This window comes from Macaca mulatta, chromosome 5, assembly GCF_049350105.2.
Source record: "Macaca mulatta isolate MMU2019108-1 chromosome 5, T2T-MMU8v2.0, whole genome shotgun sequence".
Taxonomy (NCBI): Eukaryota; Metazoa; Chordata; class Mammalia; order Primates; family Cercopithecidae; genus Macaca; species Macaca mulatta.
The window spans coordinates 22,744,592-22,767,670 of NC_133410.1; the positions used below are offsets into that span (position 1 = coordinate 22,744,592).

The 23,079-nt window shown below is 38.7% G+C and overlaps 1 protein-coding gene across 2 annotated transcripts in view; it reads right to left on the reverse strand.

The window, feature by feature from the left end:
* LOC114678261 (uncharacterized) overlaps positions 1–19,701 on the reverse strand; it is a 36,084-nt gene extending 16,383 nt beyond the window's left edge. For both annotated transcript variants that reach the window (XM_078002603.1, XM_078002602.1), the window contains exons 1-4: positions 19,512–19,701; positions 17,725–17,793; positions 16,285–16,371; positions 14,999–15,091 (exon numbers count right to left, since the gene is read on the reverse strand). In XM_078002603.1, the coding sequence (XP_077858729.1) occupies positions 14,999–15,091; positions 16,285–16,371; positions 17,725–17,793; positions 19,512–19,563 (301 nt within the window). In that variant the 5' untranslated portion in view covers positions 19,564–19,701. The remainder of the gene's footprint in view (positions 1–14,998; positions 15,092–16,284; positions 16,372–17,724; positions 17,794–19,511) is intronic.
* Positions 19,702–23,079: the final 3,378 nt, after the last annotated feature.

Below are 23,079 nucleotides of genomic sequence, written 5' to 3' on the forward strand. Positions count from 1 at the left end.
TTTGTATATGTCATTGAGTGTGTCTTTTCTCACCTCAAATACTTCTTCAAACTTTTTTTTTTTTTTTTGAGACAGAGTCTTTCTCTGTAACCCAGGCTGGAGTGTAGTGGTGCGATCTCAGCTCACTGCAACCTCCACTTCCCAGGTTCAAGCACTTCTCTGCCCTCAGGCTCCCAAGTAGCTGGGATTACAGGTGCCTGCCACCACGCCCGGCTAATTTTTGTATTTTTAGTAGAGATGGAGTTTCACCATCTTGGCCAGCCTGGTCTTGAACTCCTGACTTCGTGATCCACCCGCCTCGGCCTCCCAAAGTGCTGGGATTACAGGCATGGGCCACGGTCCCTGGCCTTCAAACTCTTTCAAATCAGTATTTTCTAGGTTTAATGCATCTGAGCATTGACATGTGGTTCTTTTAATAGGTAAGGCTTTAATACCACATCAATGTTGACAATAAGAAATTATAAATATTTAAGCTAAAACTTAAAGACAAGAAATTATCCTGTGTACTACAAAACACAATATAGAAAGGAATTTGTTCACAACATTCAAAAACATTGATCCTCTGACTTTATGCCTACTAATTTGATGTTACAGATGAAAAATTTCTAAAGATATATATGTGATGCTTTATCAGTTGTTCAGATTTCTAACATTCATATATTACAGCTCTTTTTAGTCAGAAAGGGGATATTTAACATGCCTTTATTTACATCTTCCTTTATATGCTTCTTTTTTTTGTTTTGTTTTCAGACGGAGTCTCGCTCTGTCGCCCAGGCTGGAGTCAGTAGCAGGATCTCAGCTCACTGCAAGCTCCGCCTCCAGGATTCATGCCATTCTCCTGCCTCAGTCTCCCGAGTAGCTGGGATTAAAGGCGCCTGCCACCACGCCCAGCTAATTTTTTCTATGTTTTAGTAGAAACAGGGTTTCACCGTGTTAGCTGGGATGGTCTCGGTCTCCTGACCTTGTGATGCGCCCGCCTTGGCCTCCCAAAGTGCTGGGATTACAGGCTTGAGCCACTGCACCCGGCTGCAAATTTTCTTACTAAATTTACTAGGAAGCAAATAAGAGAGAGGCCCTCCAATTCCCCTTTAATTGTGTGTGTGTGTGTGTTTAGAAGGGTACATTCTAAGAAAAGATGTCAAGGGACAACCATACAGATATTGGCAGGGACATGAAGAAAGATTTATCAGGTAAGACTTGATGTTTTTTTCCATTTAAATGCACTTTTGCTGAGTTAAAAATGCAAAATTCTCCATGAAGAAAACCGACACATAAACTACAATATGTAGATCCAGTGTCTCTGCATCGCTTTTTCGTTCTTGTTTTGAGATGTTACTGGACTCCTTGCCAAGTTTTGCTGTTGTTCTTTCTTCTTGAGATGGAGACCCTGGGTTGTGGAGTTTTAAAATCATATATGGCAGCACTCTCCAAATGTTTTGGCACCAGGGACCAAGGTTTCGTGGAAGACAATTTTTCCACAAATTGGAGGGGTGGTTTCAGGATGATTCAAGCACATTACACTTATGTGCACTTCATTTCTATTATTATTACATTGTAATATATAACGAAATAATTATACAACTCACTATAATGTAGAATCAGTGAGGGTCCTGAACTTGTTTTCCTGCAACTAGACAGTCCCATATGGGGGTGATGGGAGACAGAACAGATCATCATGCATTAGCTTCTCATAAGAAGCACACAACCTAAGTCCCTCACATGCACAGTTCACAATAGGGTTCACGCTCCTATGAGAGTCTAATGCTGTTGCTGATTTGACAGGAAGCAGAACTCAGGCAGTATTGCCAGTGATGGGGAGCAACTGCAACTACACAGGAAGCTTCACTTGCTCGCCTGCCACTCACCTCTGGCATGTGGCCCAGTTCCTAACAGGCTGTGGTCCGGTACCAGTCCCTGGCCCAGGGCTTGGGGATCCCTGATATATGGGACCAGGTCATGGTTCAACTATAAAGTATGTTCTTAAAAAGAAGCATAGGCTAGGTGCAGTAGCTCACGCACTGCACTCCAGCCCGGGCGACAAAGTGAGACTCGGTCTCAAAGAAAAAAAAAAAAAAAGAAAAGAAAAAAGAAAATTGCATGTAAACCGGGCCTTAACGTAATGTTCGTAATGTTGAGAATTTCTTTGTTTGAATTACTTTTTCTGTCATCGAGACTGAAAGTGAGAACTGCACATAGATAGCTATCATGAAACCAACAATCAGGAGACCTGCTTCATCTTTGTCACTAAAAATCTTTGATCTTGAATAAGTGGCCTTAGTTTCTTGATCCTCAGTTTCCTCATCTGGAAAATGAAGATATCTTATTATATCATTTCCAATCTACTCACTTCCAATTCTACATTCCACTATAAATTCGCCTATGTTTATAAGCACCGTCAATTATAAGCAGTGAAACAAAAAATGAACCAGGACTTTTTCTGGAATTTCAAGATTGAAGTGTTTACATACACTTCATACAGTGTACACAATTGCACACTATAAATGTATGTTGCTTATGGTACATCGACTCTACCTTAAGGAAGCTCTGAGGTTAAACAAAAAAAGCATGACACTTTAGGTTGTTATCTAAGAAGAACTAACAGCATTTTGGGGAGGAAAATAAGAATAACATACATTTGTTTTTTTCTTTTTAACTGCCTCTTGGACAAGTAAAGAATCAAAATGACCCCTTTAAGTGTACAATCACTCTTATTGAACAGCACTAAGTAGCCTTGTCTACACAAATAAATGGCATTGAGACAAAACCCCTGCTGGCGGAATTGTATTTACCTTTTTCATTATTGTTGTTGTTGTTAATTTTACAGACAGGATCTTGCTCTGTTGCCCAGGCTGGAGTGCAGTGGCTTGATCACAGCTCACTGCAGCCTCTAGCTACTGGGCTCAAGGGATCCTCTTGTTATAGCCTCCTGAGTAGCCGGGATTACAGGCATGTACCATCATGCTCAGCTAATTTTTGTAACTTTTTTAGAGACAAGGATTCACTATGTTGGCCAGGCTAGCTGTATTGTTATTTTTTAATAAACTTGAATTCTGCCAGTGGGTAGATATTCATCGTTTTCAAAATAGCCCGTGGTTTGATCTCTACCTCCTCATCTCCTCCTGCCCTTCCCAGCTGGGTGGAAGCTGAGGCAGAGTCTCTGCTACCAGCTGGTGAGTGGAAGAAGGCAGATCTATTTACCTGCCAAGAAAGGCCTAGAATAAGAATGATATTTAGCTGCACCGCCTAAAAACAAACACAGGCTACAGTGAAAAAAATCCAGCCAAACTGAAATACAAAATAAATTTCTCTAAATTCAACCATATTTTGATAGATAAATTCAATGAAACCAATTAATAGAGGGTCAGACAACTTTAGCGAAAATGAAGAGAAAGAAAAAAATACAGGATGGAGAGAAAACAAAAGAAAAAATAGAAACACAGGAAAAGGGGGAGTGTTATAATTTACAGTTTTAGGGTCAAAATTTATGCTTTTTTTTCCCATTTATTTATGTATTTATTGAGATGGAGTCTCGCTGTGTCACCCAGGCTGGAATGCAGTGGCACGATCTCGGCTCACTGCAACCTCCACCTCCCAGGTTCAAGCCATTCTCCTGCCTCAGCCTCCCGAGTAGCTGGGACTACAGGCGCACCCCCCACCCCCGCCACCACCACACCCCGCCCAGCTAATTTTTTGTATTTTTAATGGAGACGGGGGTTTCACTGTATTGGCCAGGATGGTCTCGAACTCCTGACCTCGTGATCTGCCCGCCTCGACCTCCCAAAGTGCTAGGATTACAGGCCTGAGCCACTGAGCCCGGCCAATTTATGCTTTCTTGCATTTTATTTTAAAAATCCCTTCTAGAATTCCCAAGCAAAATCTATGCCAACATGCCAACTCTGTGACTGCAGACAGGAAAAGAGAGAAATGAAGTAACTATGCAGATACTGAAGAACAGTCTTTAATGATCATCAAGGAAATTAAAGCAAATTATTTTCCTTTACCTTGAATTATCCAGAAAATCATCTCCCTGCTTTACTCCTCATTGTGTTGTAAACAAAGAAAGCTTAAACCAAATGAAAAGTTGGTCGAGTTATTTGTAATTCTTTCATCTGTCTGCATAACTCAAGTGAAAAAAAAAAAAAAGCAAAAAACAAAAATCCTCTGAATTACACACTACCCACAAATTTGCAAATGTGTGGACCTTGCATTGGAGAATTTCATGAAATAGAAGAGAAGAGAATGGGGTGTGTCTATGAAAAGTAGATAACATAAAAATGCTTTGTGGCGTTTCCCTATGTCTTTTCTGAATGGTTGGAGATGTTTTATATAAGGTTCTGCTTCCATGAACACTTAGGCACTGTTCCCTTCCTCAACACTGAAATGACATTCTAAATGGCATGTCTGTGTATTCTAACCAGGTCCCAATTTCTTCTCCCTTTTTGCATCTCACATCAACAGCAGGACAGGCAAAAGACTGGCCCAGACAATGCCAAAGCAATGGAAAAATGCCTTTAGTTATTATTACCAGAGTAAATGAAGAAACTGCACACCAGATGGGTGTATATTATCTATCCAACTAAAAAAGTGTCTTGTTAACAGAGATAAATGGTCTGAAATGGCAGAACATTTTCTTGCAATTTTAAAAAATAATAGCAGCAATATTTCAGAGGATAATTCTGCAATTTTTTCAAGGTTTCTGTTAAAAACCACATTTGATATTGATAGATACATGCTTAAAGTGTTCATTGGCACATTCATAAATATGTGAAGTTGAAAGGTATTTTTTTTTAAAATCCCAACTATAGTAATCTCTCTTGGAAGTGTGAAGACATGATGTGAATGGCCTATCACATTTGCTAGGGCTGAACATGTTTCATTCATTCCTGAATCAGCTTTGTCAAAACAAAGCAGAGGCAGTGTGGTGCAGTGGACTGTGCCAGTTGCTATCAGTGCGACCTTGAACTTGCCAAATAATGTAAAATCACAGTTTTCAGATCTCTAAGATGTAGATAAAATCTACCACACAGGATCGCTATGAGAATTTTCAAAAAAATCCAGTAAGTATCCTGTCTGGTACACAAAGGTGCCATCTAAATGTTCACTTCTCAATGAGCAATATTTGTAGAAAGTATTGGGTTCTGTATCTCCTTACTGAAAGGAACGTCTAGCTTTCACACAATGGGAATGTTTTGCTTTCTTTTAATGTTATGGTGCATTGTTCCAGTTTTGATAGTGAATAAAACAAGATCTCTGGCAAAAATATATAATAAATATTATCCCCCTTCTGTAGTCCTTTCCTAGTTAAATCTGTATTACAGGTAAACCTAAAATCCATTATGAATATGAAAACACCACCTTCATTTTCATTCAGCCATATCTGTACGCAAAAATGGTTATTTACTAGAAGAAAAATATAATTAACTTCTGAAACATTTTATTTTATTTGGAAAGCCTCCTTTCTCCAGGAATATAACAATAAGTTACTGATTTATAAAGTGTTATACTTTAGAGGTGGTCAAAATACTTTTCTAACAATCATGATGGTTTGTATTTCTAATCTCAGTAACACCTAGCTAGAACATAAAAACGGTCTTCAGAGAACCTTTGGGCCTTTCTAGTTTTTGTCACCTCAATTTTGCCTTTGTATGCACCCAGGAATCTTGAGTGGGTTTTAATCTTTCCATTTAGCATTTGGTTAGTTAGTTTGTTTAATAACTAGGAGTACTGAAAGATACAAGTTGACTTATCAGCTTATGAAGCCAAGGAGAAAAATACAATGCTGTCTGTGATACCCCAACGATAATAAAGAAGATGAAGGTGCCTACCCTGAAACAACTTTGTAAAGTCCACTGTGGTGTGCATGGTCCAAGCAGTCTCATCTTGCTTGGAGATTCAAGTTGGAGCCCTTGGTAATGGTCATGTCAAGTCAAATGACCCTTGAAAAAAGTAAAAGGCATCGTAGGTAGAACCCACACAATACTTTCATTATAGTAGGCCCCTTTTGCTCCAGCATGTTCTCTGTTCTTCATTTGAACACCAGTAGGAGTAGTTTGCTTGGATTGAGAAGATCTATCATATATATATATATATATATATATATAGTCTCAACGTGGAAGCTGAGATTGATGGTGGCAACATCAAATTGATCTCTCTTAATTCATGATATAGGAGAAAACTCAGTGGCATACAGTGGACCTGCAGTTGTATTTAGGTGACTAAATGTGTATTTTAAATAATTTCATCGCATTTGTTTTCTGCACAGGAAAATTCTTTTACTGGGACCGGCTCCTTCCCTACTCTATCCATATACCAGTGACCGGAACGGCCATGTTTTTATATAGCCTCACCCCTCCCACAATCTGGACCAATCCCTGCACTTTCCTGAGATATTTAAAATTCCAAAACACAGAGAGGGTGATACAGTCTCCCTCTTGTGGTCAAAGCCAAAAAATGTGAATCCTGTTTTCCATATGTCTCCACAGAAATAGAACATACAGTGAAAAAATTAATAGTAAGAATACAGTTAAAAGGCAGACAGACAGACGGAGCTTTGAGACCTGGAGGGAGGGTCTATAGCATTCAAACCCCTGATTCCATTTGTTCTTGAGATTCTGCAGGATCGCGCCTCCTACCCTTGTTTGACTGTTCAACTCTGTTCTGATTGTGAAAGTTGGTAAATGACCCCTCTAGCCAATAGCTTGCTAGGGTTAACTTTCTGACACTTGCAACTACATTGATATAGTCACCAAAGTGTTTACTTAGATCAATGTTCTGCCCAGCAAAGACAGAAATAGCAACCTGATAAAAACTTTATTACTGGCATAAATGTATAGTGGCCTTACCTTTGCCAAAACACTTCACTAGGATAGTCCAACACGACTTAACAATTTACTTTTGTTATCTGGGTTTTAATCTCCTCATCAAAGAAACGGTAGGGTTGAACTAGATCAGAAGAACTAAGGGAGCCGCATGGACCACCTAGCTGCACAGCAGTGAGTGTGCGCTCAACCTGACATTCTTTCCCAAGGACTTTCAGTTCTGTTTCAGAAGACTTCTCACCGCCGTATGCAGGGTGGAATTTACTTTTCATTCCTGGACCTTAAATGATCTTGAAATACCATTATAACCTTGCTAACAATGTAGTGAATTAGACCAGGCGAGTAACTGATTCCCATTACACAAGTAAGGAAATCGAGTCACAGAGAAACTTCTAGTTTACATAAACCTGTTCAGCTTCTTTTTAACCCTCTTTTCCCTCTTCATATACACCTGGGGAGGTGGAAGGAGGATGAAAGACTGTGGCTGTTCTTTAGTAGTTTCTTTCCTTGGAAAAAGAACAGGGTGGGGCATGCCACTGCTCTGGAAGTCTTCTGCACTGTTGCATGGGAAATTATCTCCTTTTCTTCCCCATCCTTTTGTCTCCCTTAATTTATTGCATCACATCAGCACCAGCTGGCTGTACCCCATATTAGAGGAAGATGGGGCCCAGTCAATTACCGCTTCTCTGAACTAAGCTGTACCCTGGTGAGTAGCATTCCCAAAGGGGTTTAACTTAGGAATGGGAAATAACAGAGAAACAAAGAGAAACTTGTTCAGAGACCAACTTTTGAACCCAAGCAGAGATGCAAATTTGGGGTCTAGGCATGCCATTTAGTCAACCATGCAAATTAGCACATGCTCGCTTGCCTGGGGCCCCGAAAGAAACCAGGAGGGGACCCACAAGGAATTCCAATCTGTTCTGTTTCTCCTTCAATTGACTTTTGATCGTGTTTTAGTTGGTATTTGCTTCTGTGGCTGCCTATGGCTGAAGGTAAATGTTTGTTTTCTTAACCTGGGCATCAACAAGCAGAGATGAAATAAAAATGAGTTTAGATTGAAAGTTAATAATGGTAAAGTTTAAGCGTAAACTAGGAAGAAAAAATAGAGCATGTGTATAATTTATATAATATTTATTATATATTTATATATAATTTATATATTTTTATATATATAAAATTTATATATTTTTATATATATGCACACACAAAAAAGCTGAAAAATTAGTCCAAAAATTAAATTCCAACCTAGTCAACTCCATATCTAGGAATCTTCCTTGTTTTTTTCCTTTAAAGGTCACCATTCACAGTTACTGTTCATGGATGCAGGGGTGAGGATGACTGTATTTAGTTGCAATCGTTTAAATTTATGCTCTTCATAAAAGCAAGTGTCTTACTCTGACAAGGGTTGTAACCCTCATGCATTTCCTACAGCTCTAGCTGAATTGGAACTATTAGGTCCTATTCACTTACACCTTCTCAGAGAAGATTCCATTTCCCAATTATTGGACCATTGAGTCAAATAAAAGCAAATGTTTTTAAAGAAAACAACATGAAAAGAGTCTTTCAATATCTAAAGAAAGCTGGGGATTGATCGAAACTAAGTAGTTGAAAATGCATCTCTATCCATGACTTGAACCACAAAGGTGGTGGGGGGCAGGGTAAAGGAAAGAGGGGAAGGAACTTAGAGCAGGGGCAAGAACGAGAGAAAATTTAATGAAGTAAAGAAAGAGAATTGGTATCTGGAATTTCCTCTGCAATTTAAGGCTGTCAGACCAGCGTCTTGCACATCTTCCCAGATTGAACACATCGCTATTACGGAAGCAGAACTCTATTCTAGGATAGATTAAAGAGCTAATAGGTGAAACCAGCTGCAGGGAGCATCTGGTTTTTGTTGTTGTTGTTGTTGTTTGTTTTTTTATTTCAGAGCAGGAGTCCTTGCAGAACTAGAAAAATACAGATTCCAGAGTTCTCAGGAGGTTGCAGCCTAGGAGGGCATTTTCACAACCTTCCAATCTTTAAAGCGCTCTAAGCTCAATGAATCCCCATGAATCCTTCCAACACGTGACTTGCCATAACAACTTTACCTTCCAAAATATTACTGGGGTGAAAAGACCTGGAGCACAGCTTCGCTTTTACCCAAGGTATTTCCTATTCATTGCCTTATTATTTGACTAATGCCTGGGTGACTATATTTGCAGATCCTGTCTTCTAGGCTACCGTGAGTAGTTGCTCCATTACTTATTTCCTAAATGAATAGGAGAACTACTACTTCTAAGTCATCACAGCCTAAGCAAGTGGTTTGAAATGATAAACCTGTCAAACAGCTTATGGTCACACAGCTGACTTGTAGAATCTTTAGGAGCTTTGATTAATATGACTTGTGGGGGTGTTGGAAAAAGAGAAGTCACTTAGGATAACATTTTTTAAGAATCAGTGGTATGTCCTACGCAACCATAAAAAAGGATGAGTTCATGTCCTTTGCAGGCACATGGATGAAGCTGGAAACCATCATTGTCCACAAACTAACACAGGAACAGAAAACCAAACACCACATTTTCTCACTCATAAGTGGGAGTTGCACAGTGAGAACACATGAACACAGGGAGGGGAACATTACACACCAGGGTCTGTCGGGGATGAGGGGCTAGGGGAAGGATAGCATTAGGAGAAATACCTAAAGTAGATGACGGGTTGATGGGTGCAGCAAACCACCATGGCACATGTATATGTAACAAACCTGCATGTTCTGCCCATGTATCCCAGAACTTAAAGTATAATTAAAAAAAAAAAAAAGAAAGGAAAATAAATCGTTATGTGAAAAAAAAAATCAGTAGTATGTCAAGAAATTTAATTTCAGTATATTTTCATAATAACTCTGCAAAGAAAACCTGGTTATTCCCACTTTCACTGAGGAAACATAAGACTTCTCAAGAATCTCCAACATTCATGGCTAGGCTTGCAGAGAGGGAACTCAGTTGTCTTTGACTCCAAAAGCTCATGAACCATGGAAAGTGCATCAACCTTTTTTTTTTTTTTTCTTTTTCAAAGCAGAGTCTCTCTCTGTCACCCATGCTGGAGTGCAGTGGCACCATCTTGGCTCACTACAACCTCTGCCTCCCAGGTTCAAGCGATTCTCCTGCCTCAGTCTCCCGAGTAGCTGAGACTACAGGCGCCCGTGACAATGCCCAGCTAATTTTTGTATTATCAGTAGAGATAGGGTTTCACCATGTTGGCCAGGCTGGTCTCAAACTCCTGACCTCAGGTGATCTGCCTGCCTCAGCCTCTCTATGTGCTGGAATTACAGGTGTGAGCCACCACGCCCAGCCAAGTGCGTCAACTTTTAAAGCTGCATTGTCTCCCCCTGAAAGCCCATTTAAACAGTGAACATTTATGGTATGAAGAGTGTATTCCTATATGCCAATATGTTAGAAGTTTCTGTGGATTAGTAGCAGTGCTTTTTAAGCTTTTTTGTTCGTGGTGCAAATAAGGAATGAATTTTATATTGGGATCCTGTACACACATACCTATTATATGTCTATAAAAAGTACATTTGTAACTGAAAACCACTCACAAAACAATACCTTCTTTTATATGTGAAAAACATTCTGATATGTTCTAGTGTATTTTCAGACTATGTATAATACTAGAACAGTGGTTTTGAGTACTCCTTATGGAGCAAAACCAGCTGGGATCGTATGTGAGTGCAGATACTTGCCAGTTGTTGTAGGAACTTGGAAAAGCGACTTAACCTATAAAAGTAATTATACCTCATAAGGTTGTCATGAAGATTAAATAAATATTACATGAAAATCACTGACATGAAAAGTACCCAATAAATGTTGGCTTTTACTCTGTTAGGATCTTAGCACAGTGCCTAGATGGAGCAACTTTACAATGACTGACACATAAAAGCACCACAAAAAGCTTTGCTGTTTGTGATGCTGTGTACTTATTATGTCTACTAAGTATAGCACAATGTGATAGGATGTATGAAACAAAAGAAATTGGAGAATATTTACACAGATAAGCAAAAGGAATGGGACATCAAACAACAAACAATTTTGTGGAGGCAGATTTTTTTAAAATATTGAGATCAGATCCTTAGTCATTTCCTCTTATAATTTAATAAATTATAAAAATAAAAATAATATGGTATATGTATTTGTCTAGTCCCTTATTTTAGGCTACTTCTCCCACTAGACTATAAACCTTTTTAGGGCTAAGACTGTGTCTGTTAATCCACCACAATATTTTCTTGGCCTGCAGCCATATATTTGACATAGAAATCATTCAAATTACTACTTGCTGAATGGAAACACAAATGAATGGAGCATTGTTTGTTTGTTTGTATCCATACAACTTTACTTGCTTTTTGAAGTCATGTTGGTACCCTCATAATATATAGTTACTGAGTGTTTACAATGTGCTTTCCCAAGCCTCATCCCCCAAAAAACCCAGATTTGGAGAAATTTCACATTTCTCTGTGAAACACATCTTTCTCAGCATGTGACACCTCTCAAGAGCATGATGTAAGGGCTCCAAGATGAGTTTGGGCTTCCCAGTTTCCCAAGTTAGGAAACTGGTAGTCCAATCCTTAATTCATCTCCTAACCCACAGAGGGGAGGGGAGCTGAATGAGATTATATCACCTAAAACTTCTTTTTGCGGTTTTTTTGGTTGCTGTTGTTTTGTTTTTTGCCTTTCTCTATCGATCCAGGCAACAGCACAGAGGGAACTAGCAGTAGGAGAAAAGTACTGACATCCAAGAAGGAAAAGACCTGTGAGATTATGACACATTGTTTCCTGCTGAGCTTTCCAGCTTCTTTTCATGCCCAATTGGCATTTTACCCTTAACCACACTCATTTCCATTTCTGTTAATAGAAGTGCAAGGGAATTGCAAAGTTGGAATTCTCCAAAGCATTGAGGGATGAATCATGTTTCCAAGTAGAATGGTCATGATTCACCTCTCCGAGTGGGAGATGGTAGAAGGAGCAATCCTGAGATGGATAAGCCAATTATGTAGCATTGCTGAATGGCTATTGCTTACCTAGTATTGTGCAGGCAAAACAGAGGAGAAGAAAGCAAAAAACTCAGTCCTGTTCAAGAAGCTGGCATGCATTCTTTGCAATAGGAGAGAATTGACTAAAATATAAAAGATATAAAACCCAGAGGGTTTGACTTGCTCCTTGTTAATCTCTGATCCTCTCTACTTACCACACAGTAGGTAAATGTTAGGAATTAACCAATGAACAATTTAAAATGGAGCAAGCTTAACCCTTGGAGTTGAACAGACGCAGATCTCAGATCTGTCATTTTCCAGATATCTGATTCCATACATTTTTTTGATCCAAGTGTTGGCTTTCACAACTTCCTTCATCTTATCTTAAAAATAGAAACATGAAAGATTAAGTGGATCAGAGCTAAAACATCGAGGACAATGCCTGACAAAGAGTAATGCAGGGGCAGTGGTTATTGCCTTGTGATTGTTGTTGAGATTACATGTTAGCTCATACTCAGCATGGATGTCTTCTTCTTCTATACGTGAGGATCCCTAGACAAAGCAGAGAGCAGAGCACAATCCCCACATGTACCCTGAAGTAGCCCTGGAGATGTCCCCAATTCAAATATACTCCTCAAATTTATCCCCCACTCACATTCTGCTAATCTTAAGCTCCACTCTTAGCCATTCTGAGATAATACTGATAGCTAGTATCACATAAAGGTAGCCTAATTTATATCCCAAGCAAATCAACAGAGGCCCAATCTCACCAGAATGAGGCTACCAGGAAGGAGGGTGACACTAGAGGGTGGAAAGACATAAAGCAGAAACAAGATTTACGTGATAGAAAGAGAACACATTTTTCTGAAAAATCCTGAGTTCAAGTTCAACTTGTGAAATATACTAAGCTATATGCCCTAGGGCAAATTATTTAATCTTTCATAATTATAGATTTTAAATTTCGATATTATCTTCAAGGTTGTTGCAAGAATTACATGGCATAATGTTTCACATGTTTAACATAGTTCCTGACCCAGAATAATTACCCAGTACCTGCACTTCATATTTTTTATCCTCTAAACTTGATATTAGAACCCTAACACTGGGCAAAGCCATTTTTCTGCATACACATTACGCCCTCCTAAAATAGTTTTAAAAGTTCTTTAATTTCACACTGCTTCATTGAACACTAATATTTCTTACCCTTTTTAATCATAAGTCTTTTTAGTTTGTGAAGAATTGATCATTTCTGTCATTGGACCCCAGAAACTCTTAACTCCTGAAATAGTAGCTTTCCTTCTTGAGCTAAAAAAACTTCATCAACAGCCATTACCGACTGCTGCAAAATTTATTCCTTCAAAGCCTCTAGAGGGCAAGATCACTGTAATTTTCTTTTAGATTTTATCTGACTTGTGATTCCAATTTGGCTGGAATTATGAAATGTCCCTTCAAATTAAGTAAACCACAGCAACTCTTGCACTATCTACCAGATAACAGTATATCCCATTAGCTCTGCTCTACAGATTTCAGTGAAATCCAAACTCATCTGTAATGGCCCCACAAATTGTCACTACTGCCCTTGATCAGTACCAAGAAAGTCTATTGATGGAAAAAACGCATCAGCAATCAATAGACAGTGTTAACTTTTTAAAAAGCTTCTGTCACTTGTAGATGGTAATAATAACTTATTAGGATGTTGACTCAACCTAGTCATGAATCAAGACATAAGAAAGAGAAAATCAGTGGACTGCACCACAGTTTATGAGGTATCCTGTGAGAAGGTAGACGTATTAGATAAGTATAATGAGATCCCATATTCTTAAAAGGAAATAATCAGACTTAAGGGTCAAAGAGGAGAGCTTTTGATATCTCTCTCCAGGAGGTTTTCAGACTGAGTAGTTAAGAAGTGGATAGTGCCATGTGGGTGTTAGAGAGGGGAAAGTATTTCATACACCTACTCTATGTCAAGTTGCTGAGCATTCATTGTTTATATCACGTAATCCTTTCCACAACACTATAAATAAAATATTTCAGTTTTTTAAATGAATGAATGGAGATTCAGAAAAGTTGAATAAACTGTACAAAAGCACACAGCTAGAGGTGGAGGAATCAGGATAGGAACACAGGTCTGTCCAACTTCAGAATCCACACCGCATGTTGGCTGCTAGACTAAAAAGCAGATCCATAAAGTGCTGGAAGAATATTATCTTGAAGACAAGGTCTAGAGATGGTTGGTTTTAAATTCAATTTTTAATTCCATTCAATTCTGTGAATACTTATTTAGTAACTTTTATCATAGCTGCCAAAAGAAGGCTGCATGCTCTAATGATTATGCCTGTACATTCTATTTTCAGATTCTCCTGTCATTCAAATTTCTGCTATGCCATTTCCTAGCTGTGTAAACTCAGGGAAATGTACTTAACTTCTTCTGTAATTCCAGGTTTCCTCATCTGTAAAGTGGACATAAAAATAATTACCTTGCATAGTTTCCATAAAGATAAAACAAGATGGCATATAAAACCAAAGTACACTGCCTGGCAAAATGTATTCAATATATGGTAGCTATGGCTATCACTCTTTTATTACAAAGCTATCTTAAAAGATAACAGCATATAAATAAGGAAGTTGAAGTATTTGGTAGCAATATTATTTATTAAAGGAAAACAGAATAAGATATACAAAACACTAATTATTCAGGACAAAGAAAGAGGTTGAATTCAATCATCATACCTCATCCAGAAATATGAGGAGCATTCTGGAAAACAGTAATATTAAGGGGACTAGCCCGATGGTACTGCTGGGAGCCATACAACAAACAGATGGGTAGGAGAAGGGCTATTACCTGCCTGTGTTAAACACATTTTTCTGTTATTATGTAATCAAAATATCACAGAGAAAAACTTTTGCTAGAGTTTATGGCAATTAGCATTGGCTGGGGAAATCTAATGGGCAGCAGACATCCAGTGCTATAATACTTTGAAGGTGTGTATCATCCCCAAAATGTAATTGTCCTGTCTCAGAATCTGATTCACCTATTCAAAACCCCTGCTTAGTTGCTAGATTAAGGAATGCATCCTTTTAAAAAAGCAGTTCATCAAGGATAGTTTTCTCAATTCTGACCAATGGGTTTATCAGGGGAAAAGAAATGCAAATAGTGGCCATAAAAATGCCAAAAACTCACCGGAAGCTCCTGTATTCCATGCTGGCCCACCTTTTCTTGGCATATGATCCAGATGAGCTGAACTTGAGCCTATTTTATTCAGATGCAAGAAACCTTGGGATCACAGTGGTGGAAACAAGACAGTGATGAGTTTCTAGAACGCGGAGAGTTAGCCCCTGACAATCTTACTCCCATCTAGCCCCATCTCATGTTGTAGATGAAACGTTCACATGGTCTTTTGGTTATTAGCTTCCCATACAGCCCTATAATTTCATTTTGGAAGAAGTAGTTCTCTAAGCGGACCTCTACCAAGCCATTCTGTTTCTCCAAAAAGTCACTATCCTCCATCTTACTTGGGGAAATGTTTTTGTGAGGTACTTGTAGAAATTTGATCTATTATACTATCTTTGATAAATTCCACCCGAGACGAAGAAAAGAGAGATCAGGCTGCATTCTAATGCCATGGTACTTCTCTCATTGCCCTTGACATCCATTCCTGGAATCCTTGGGCACGCTTACTTCTTCCCTGCCTAAGACTATTCCTTTTAACTAGTATTTTCTCATCGTCTTCTAAAGAGTACTCTGGCTTTCTTTTTTCCTTCCCTCTACCTTCTTCTTTGTTGCAGGCATCACAAGCTGACATCAGTTGTTAGTATGCTTCCTGTTCTTCTAAGCTTAACTTTTTCCAAGTCATGGCCTGGGATCTTTATCATAAACTTTATTCTTAAGCAAACCTCTACTTGGGATCTCTTCCACAGCTTATTTTCAATTTTTCAAAATGCTTACAGGAAGCAAGGTAAGCTTGGAAAGCAAGTCTTGACATTCAAAGCATCTTGGAATATTCACCCCTACTGGGTTCTTATTCCCAAGATGTTTGCTTTTCTTTTCTTGTTAGCAGAAGGCTGGATTGGAAAAAAAGGAACGCACAATACGCTTGCTGATATTGGTCTTATGAGACTGATACTTTCATGGGAACAGCCTGTTTGTTTACAAAGAGTGCCTTCAGGGTGGTTACCATTGGTGGTTGCTGTGGCAGCTTCAACAACACCATCAGCAGAGATTCACCTCCACCCTCTCTTTTCACCACATTTCTTTCTCCTCCTCCCATTGCCCAGACCCTAGCTATGGGGAAGTAACAACAACAAAATAAATGTTATCTAGACCCTTTTTGTCAATAGAAAAGCTCATTTGCAGTAGTTAAGCCTGTGTTTGCAAAATTAAAGTCAGCTACTTGCCTCCATTTCTAAACGTCTCACTCTGTCAAAGCCCAAGATAAATGAATCTGTTGCACATTCAATCAGTCTTACCTTTGACTGAGTCCGTGACACCACATAGTACCGTAGAAAATTCCAGTTTCACATGGACACTGGGAGGGGAACAACACAGACCAGGGCCTGTTGGGAGGTGGGGGCAAGGGGAGGGAACTTAAAGGATGGGTCAATAGGTACAGTAAACCACCATGGCACACGTATACCTATGTAACAAACCTGCACGTTCTGCACATGTATCCTGGAATTTAAAGTAAAAAAGAAAAATAAAAGTAAATAAACTTTACAAATTATATTTTTAAAAAAAATTCTAGTTCCTACCTTTCCTGATCAGCTGATGGCTTAGTGACCCCTGTGGCTGACACCAAGGAAAGCTCAGGGTGGGAAGAGTTAGAATGAACAAAAAGTTGGCTGTTACTGTGTAGTATGCCTACTTTCTAGTGTGCCTGAGGATAAAATGAGCTCACAGTCTCATTACTTAGTCTTGAATGTGATATCATACCATCTGATTGGCTTTATCCTTCCTCTTTTTCCTTCCCAGTCCTAAACTTCAACCTATTCAACCAGAATAAACCCGAATTTCATATCCTTGTATCAATCAAAAGTGGCCTCTTGAATTTAAAACTGTAAACCAAAAGTTCACCATGCTGCACCTGGGTCATTTTGTATTTGACTGCTATAATACTGGCAATAGCTGAATTATCCTGAAAATAGTGCAAATTGGACTAATTCTAAAAGACACCCTGAATACAATGCTTTGGACTCTGGCTCTTCCTAGAAAGAAAACTTATTCAGAGGGATTTGACTTCTAATGTATTTTTAGCATACATTTAGCATACAGGGAATATAAGTAGAAATGTTATAAAACAAATCACCACTTTAGTAGGTCAAAGTCCTGCAAAGCTATGTCTTTCATGACCATGACCTGCCAGCTCTTTCCTATCACATGGAGAAGAGAGGAAGATTGCCATAACTTCATGCCAGTAAAATGTAATGACTGAACAATTTAAAGACAATCACAAGAACCCAGGCAGTCAGGCCTTTAATTTTTAAATGACTATGAACTCATTTAAGCATTTGTTCACAGAGGGCCAGAAGTCTATGATGGATCATGCAAGTCAGAGCTAAGTAATGGTTCACCATGGTCTGGTTAATAGTTAGACAAGCTGTTCACGTTTGATTAGGGTTTTCTTTTCCATTGCTATAATTGTATGATAATTAACTCAACAGACTTACATCTCATTTGGGGGAAATATGTACATTTTGAAGTTTCAGGATTAACAGACTCCACATGCCAAGAAAAAGTCTGAAATCACACTGTAGTTCTCCCACACAGCCATAAAGATCGGACCACAAGGTGTGTGCCTTGTGAGTTTTTGTCTCTAAAGGAGCTGGTGAGTTTCCTTAGCTCTGACTTCTTTCAAAGGCTCTATGCACAAAAGTGCTCTATCCAGACATCTGTTGATAGATTAGAATTACCAAGTGGCAAACAGCATGAACATCGAATGACTCTGGAGTTCAACTTGAGATGGAGCACACGAGCCTTCCCTAAAAGAAAAGGCATCCATTAATATACGCACAACCCCATGATCAGGTGTTGTACATAATGAAAGGAAATTCTTTTAGAGCAGATGGCAAAGTAGCAGAGTGAGTGTCCAAATTAAGTCATTTATAAATTGGCCATGCTGATAACCCTGGAGATCTTTTCTTTCCTCTGACCACCTATAAACTTATCCCTACCACACATCACAGCTAATAATCATTTACTGCCTCATGGTTATGCTAATTTCTAGAGTTCCTTAGATCTTTAAAGAGTGAAGAAAATTTAGAGCGGGGACCCATCTCTGTTTCCTTCAAATCTTGCTAATTCATTGTTAGTCCATGATGCCTAATACATGTGTAGAATGATGTGAGCTTTCCTAAGAGGTCACCCTTGATGGCCAGTATTGGTAAGTTGTTTCTACTCTGACACTCTGGAGCTTTTTGAACTTAGAAAAACATAGGACTCATATTCACGTATTAGAATTATTTTCTTTGTTCCACTACCATTCATTAAGAGTAAGAATTGTGTGGGTATTATTATATCCCTAAATTCCAGCAACATGCGAGTCTACAACTTATTCTTAATAAAAAGTTTTGAATGATCAACCACAATTACCTTTCTCTTTTAGCAAACAGTAAGAATGATAGAAACATCCTTGATAAACTGGGTGTGGCTACCAATTTGTCTTCTATCTAAAACAGAATTGTTTTCCTGACAAGTTTCAGTAGTTCTGTCACATCACGATTTAGAAAGTTCAACATATTCCCTTAGAACTTTTAGAGCATGTTGGGGTAGGAATGAAGGGGAGAAAATTGTAAAATTTCCGAAAGGCTAGTACAATCTTGCTTGATGAGGCAGATAGCAAACAAATTATCTCCATTAACTCTTGTTCATTGCTAGCAACACCTCTCCTGGAGTCCTTTGGATCTTAGACTCACGAATGGGACAGACAATCAAAACATGGTTGGTTGGCTGGGCACGGTGGCTCACACCTGCAATCTCAGCACTTTGGGAGGCCGAGGCAGGTGGATCACGAGGTCAAGGGATTGAGATCATCCTGGCCAACATGGTGAAACCCAGTCTCTACTAAAAATTCAAAAATTAGCTGGGCATGGTGGCACATGCCTGTAGTCCCAGCTACTCGGGAGGCTGAGGCAGGGAGAATCGCTTGAACCCGGGAGGCGGAGGTTACAGTGAGCCGAGATCACATCACTGCACTCTAGCCTGGCGACAGAGCAAAAAACAAACAAACAAACAAACAAACATGGTTTTTCTCTAGATACCTAGTATCTCTTACTGAATTCTTTGATTCGGAGGTATCTTAATGTTCTGGGACATAACTATGTTCTATATTTCCTCTTCTTTCACTACCTAGCTACTCCTGCTGTCACACCATGAATTTGTTTCTCTCCCTTTGAACTTTTCCTGTCCTTTACCTATTTCTGCCCTATTCCAGCAGGGAAGCTCTTCTCTTTCTCTCTGTTCCAAACCTGAATACAAATCTCTCTCTTTAGTTCTCCTTAGAATATCTAAAACAAGCTGACATTTTGAACAGACAAAGTTATAGAAAAATAACCAGATCAAATACAGGCTACATAGTTCATCTTAGCAAGTATAGTTTTGATTTTATACATCCTAGGAAATGCAGTGAAGAGCCTTCACATACCAGATTCCCTGTTCCTAATATAATTGCATTCTTGAAAGTGTTTGGCACAGTCCTTACCACAGTCCTTCCTTCCAAGCCTGGCTGTCAGCCGTGTTACCTGAGGCACCATCTTGCCTCTCCAGCACCCACATGTAGAACTACTTATTTATTATATCCTTCCAAGGATAAATGCCAACACATCTAATGACAACATTTGCTGGTTCAAAACTTGCAGACACCCAGGGCCTTTCCTCTCAGCTCCTGTTTCCTGGTGGTGAGTCTAGCCTGGTGCATAAATAATTTGCAAGGAAGTATTTCCTGATCCTGCCTTTGATCCCCTTGAGTAACCTGATCCTTCCACTCTGGATAATCATTAATTCATTACATATCTAGATAATTTTAAATGACTCACTAAAGGGAGCACCATCACCTGTATACATAGAGAAGTAATGTCTCACTTAACCATCTAACTGTACAGTTACTAGAATGTACTTAACAATAAGCACAAACACTACTTTTTTGAGATATATTGGGTTTATAGACACTTAAGTAATGGTGCTTACAATGTTCTACTGATCATTCTACTGAGTTAAAGGACTATAAGTATTAAATATATGACTGCCTATAGCAGTAATCATTATACTCTCTACATACTTGTTTATGTTTCTGTCTCCCTAAAAACCAGGAGCCTCTTGAAGTCAGAGATTATGTCTTCTTTTAAATGTTTTATTCTCCCGCACCAAGCACAGTCTGACACCTAGTTAGCCCTCAGTAAATGTTTGATTAGCAAATGAACATGCAAATTAGGTCTGATACAAAGTAATTTTTGCTTTCTAGTCAAAATATTATTCCAACTTAAATCACGAAAAACATAAACAAATTCAGGTAAAGCATCATGCCTGAGTGTCCTAAATGTATGTGGGAGATGGTATTATCTTAGGAATTCAAACTTGAGGATGAAAATCTGGATTTGACTTTTGCTCCTACCACTAATTAGGGACTTCATTTTTGGCAAGTTTATTAACTTGGCAGTTTCCTTGTGTGAAAAATTGGGGTAATTATACTAATCTCATATAGCTGTTAATAAAATAATGTTTGTAAAGACCTTAGCACAAGCCTGGCACAGTAAGCATTTATAAAATGGAAGCTTCTGTTGTTATCAATGTATCATTGTAACAATAGCACAAATGACACTGCTGAAGAGGCTCTTGATTAAGAGATGCCTAGAAGTCTAAGCAAATCATTACCTGAGGCATTTGGCTACAGATAGCTGAGTTCCATACCATGGATTTAAGTTCATAGTTAAATATGTAATCTCTAGAGACATTGACAAGAGCCAAATGAAGACTCTTAGGTGGAACTAGGGGTTTTGAATGGACAGTGATGCATGAACCCAGCAATGAGCCCAGAACAGAAATGTTATCTGACCACATAAAGACTAGGACCAGTAGAGACAAAGAGCAATGACTCATGGTCCTGCAGGGAGAACTCATGCTCACACCAAGTCTTCATGTCCAAGGCAATGGATTCATACTAAGTCTCATCAGATATAGAAAGTATTTCAAGTATTGGACTAATACGGAAGGAGCTAAAGAGAACAGAGTTAGGTCAGTAGAAACCAGCCTGGCACAAAGCCTGCAGTGCCTAAGGAATGACCATGGCATTGGGGTAATGGTCTAGAGCTAAAGTTGGCCAAAAGAAAATCCTGTATGGTGAGGCTTTATGCATATGACGAACACGTTGGGAGTCTGTCAAACTAAAATCATGTTCAAAGTAAAATCATGTTTGCATGACCAACAACAATGCATCAATCAAAATGTACATCCAAGTGCAGGATGTAGTGAGAAATCGGAAATACATGATAGCATCAAATGCCTATAGCAGTATGATACAGCAGAAAGGCTCAAGAGGAAAAATTTGAAAGAAAATGCCACAGACAAACAAAGTTATGGACATATACCATGACCCAGGGCTAAGTTGACCTAAACAGGCATGTTCTAGGATATATTCTTCCTTGTATTAAATGTGAAAGAGGTTCCAGTAAAGAAATTGTTTCTGTGCTCAAGTAACTAAGAAAAGCCACATGCTAAAGCCCTTTTAGGGAGGTACATTATATTAGCATATTAATAAGCTGAAAAGTCTTGCTAAAAAGCATGCATATATTTATTTAATCTAACACTTCTCAATCTTCTAGGGCCACTCTTTGCTTTTCATAATACTTAATATTCTCTGAAGTAACTTTGGAAAATGCTAGCCCCAAACCACCCATATTATAGTAACTACTTGCATTTGATCTTCAGTTTCCTCATTTTGATAACAGATACCAGTAAACACCATGACAAAGTGTAAGGATCAAATCAGGTAATGTATAGTAAGCACCAAGAAAAGCACCTGACATGTTAAGTGCTATTTAGAAACAATGAAAGTTAACAAGAAGAGTTATTGAGAGTAATAGTAGCGAAGAAGAATAATATTCCCATTAGAAATAGTTTATCTTTGAAATATTAAAACTAATACTCATTGGATTATTTCAGCTAATGTATTTTTGTGTCTGTATCCTTTCTCCAAGAATATTTATCTTTAGATCCTCTCTCTGAGGTCTCATGTTATAAAACATAGTATTAATCATTTCTTGTTTCCTCTTCACAACAAATTGTCAGTCACTGTCAATCTTTGTCAATATCTCTCAATTTCTGATCACTGTCAATTCTCAGATCTCATCTATGTGGCCACCCAACTTCTGTCTTGTTTTCTTCCAAAAGCAGCATCATTTTGAGTGAAAACTGAAAAACAAAACAATACAACCCCCTCTTCCACCCCGCACACAAACAACATAACTTACCTATTTTCTTTCATTTGGATTTTCAACAGGAATGAAGAATCAGATAAAACTAAAAATCTTAAAATTGAAACTCAGAGAAGAATAATAAAAAGGAAGGATCCTCCTTCCCACAACATACACATCTCAGTGACACCAAAGTCGTTACAGGTCTTGCACAAGGTTGAGTTCTAGAGAGTCAATGTTGAGTTTTCAATAGCCCTGGGCTTCTCCCTAGAATTTGACATTCTTAAATCCACCTTCCTATTTGGTATCTCCAGCTGGATATCAAAACTAAATTCTTGATTGAGCCCCTTGGCTACCAAATTCCTTGTTCCACAGTCATTCAGTAAATGCAGTAAACAGCACCCCAATCTTATTGCTCACCCAGAAGGCTCGGGGTTATCTTTGACGTTGCCCTCTCTTACACACCACTTCCAGCTCTGCAGCAAAGCCTATCAGTTCCATCACTAATATATGCCCTTGACTACTGTGCAAAGCCATCACTATCTCTTCCACAGATGACTACACTTTCCTCCTAGAAGATATATCTCTGCTTCTACCCAGTGATTCTTCTAACATGTTAGTCCTCTAATGCAAGCCTCCCAGAAGCTTCCTGGCTTACTCATAGAGTTATTTAAGTTCTTCCTGGGGTCCCTGAGGGTCTGCATTCTCTATCTTCCCACCCCACCTTGTCACATCTCTAAGTCTCCTCTCATACATTTTTCTCTTGTCTCTGGCCTTTTTGCTTCCTCTAGAACATTCAAGAATGTGCCCGTCTCACAGTGAGGATTAAATGATTAATACAAATAGAGAGCTTAGGTCTGC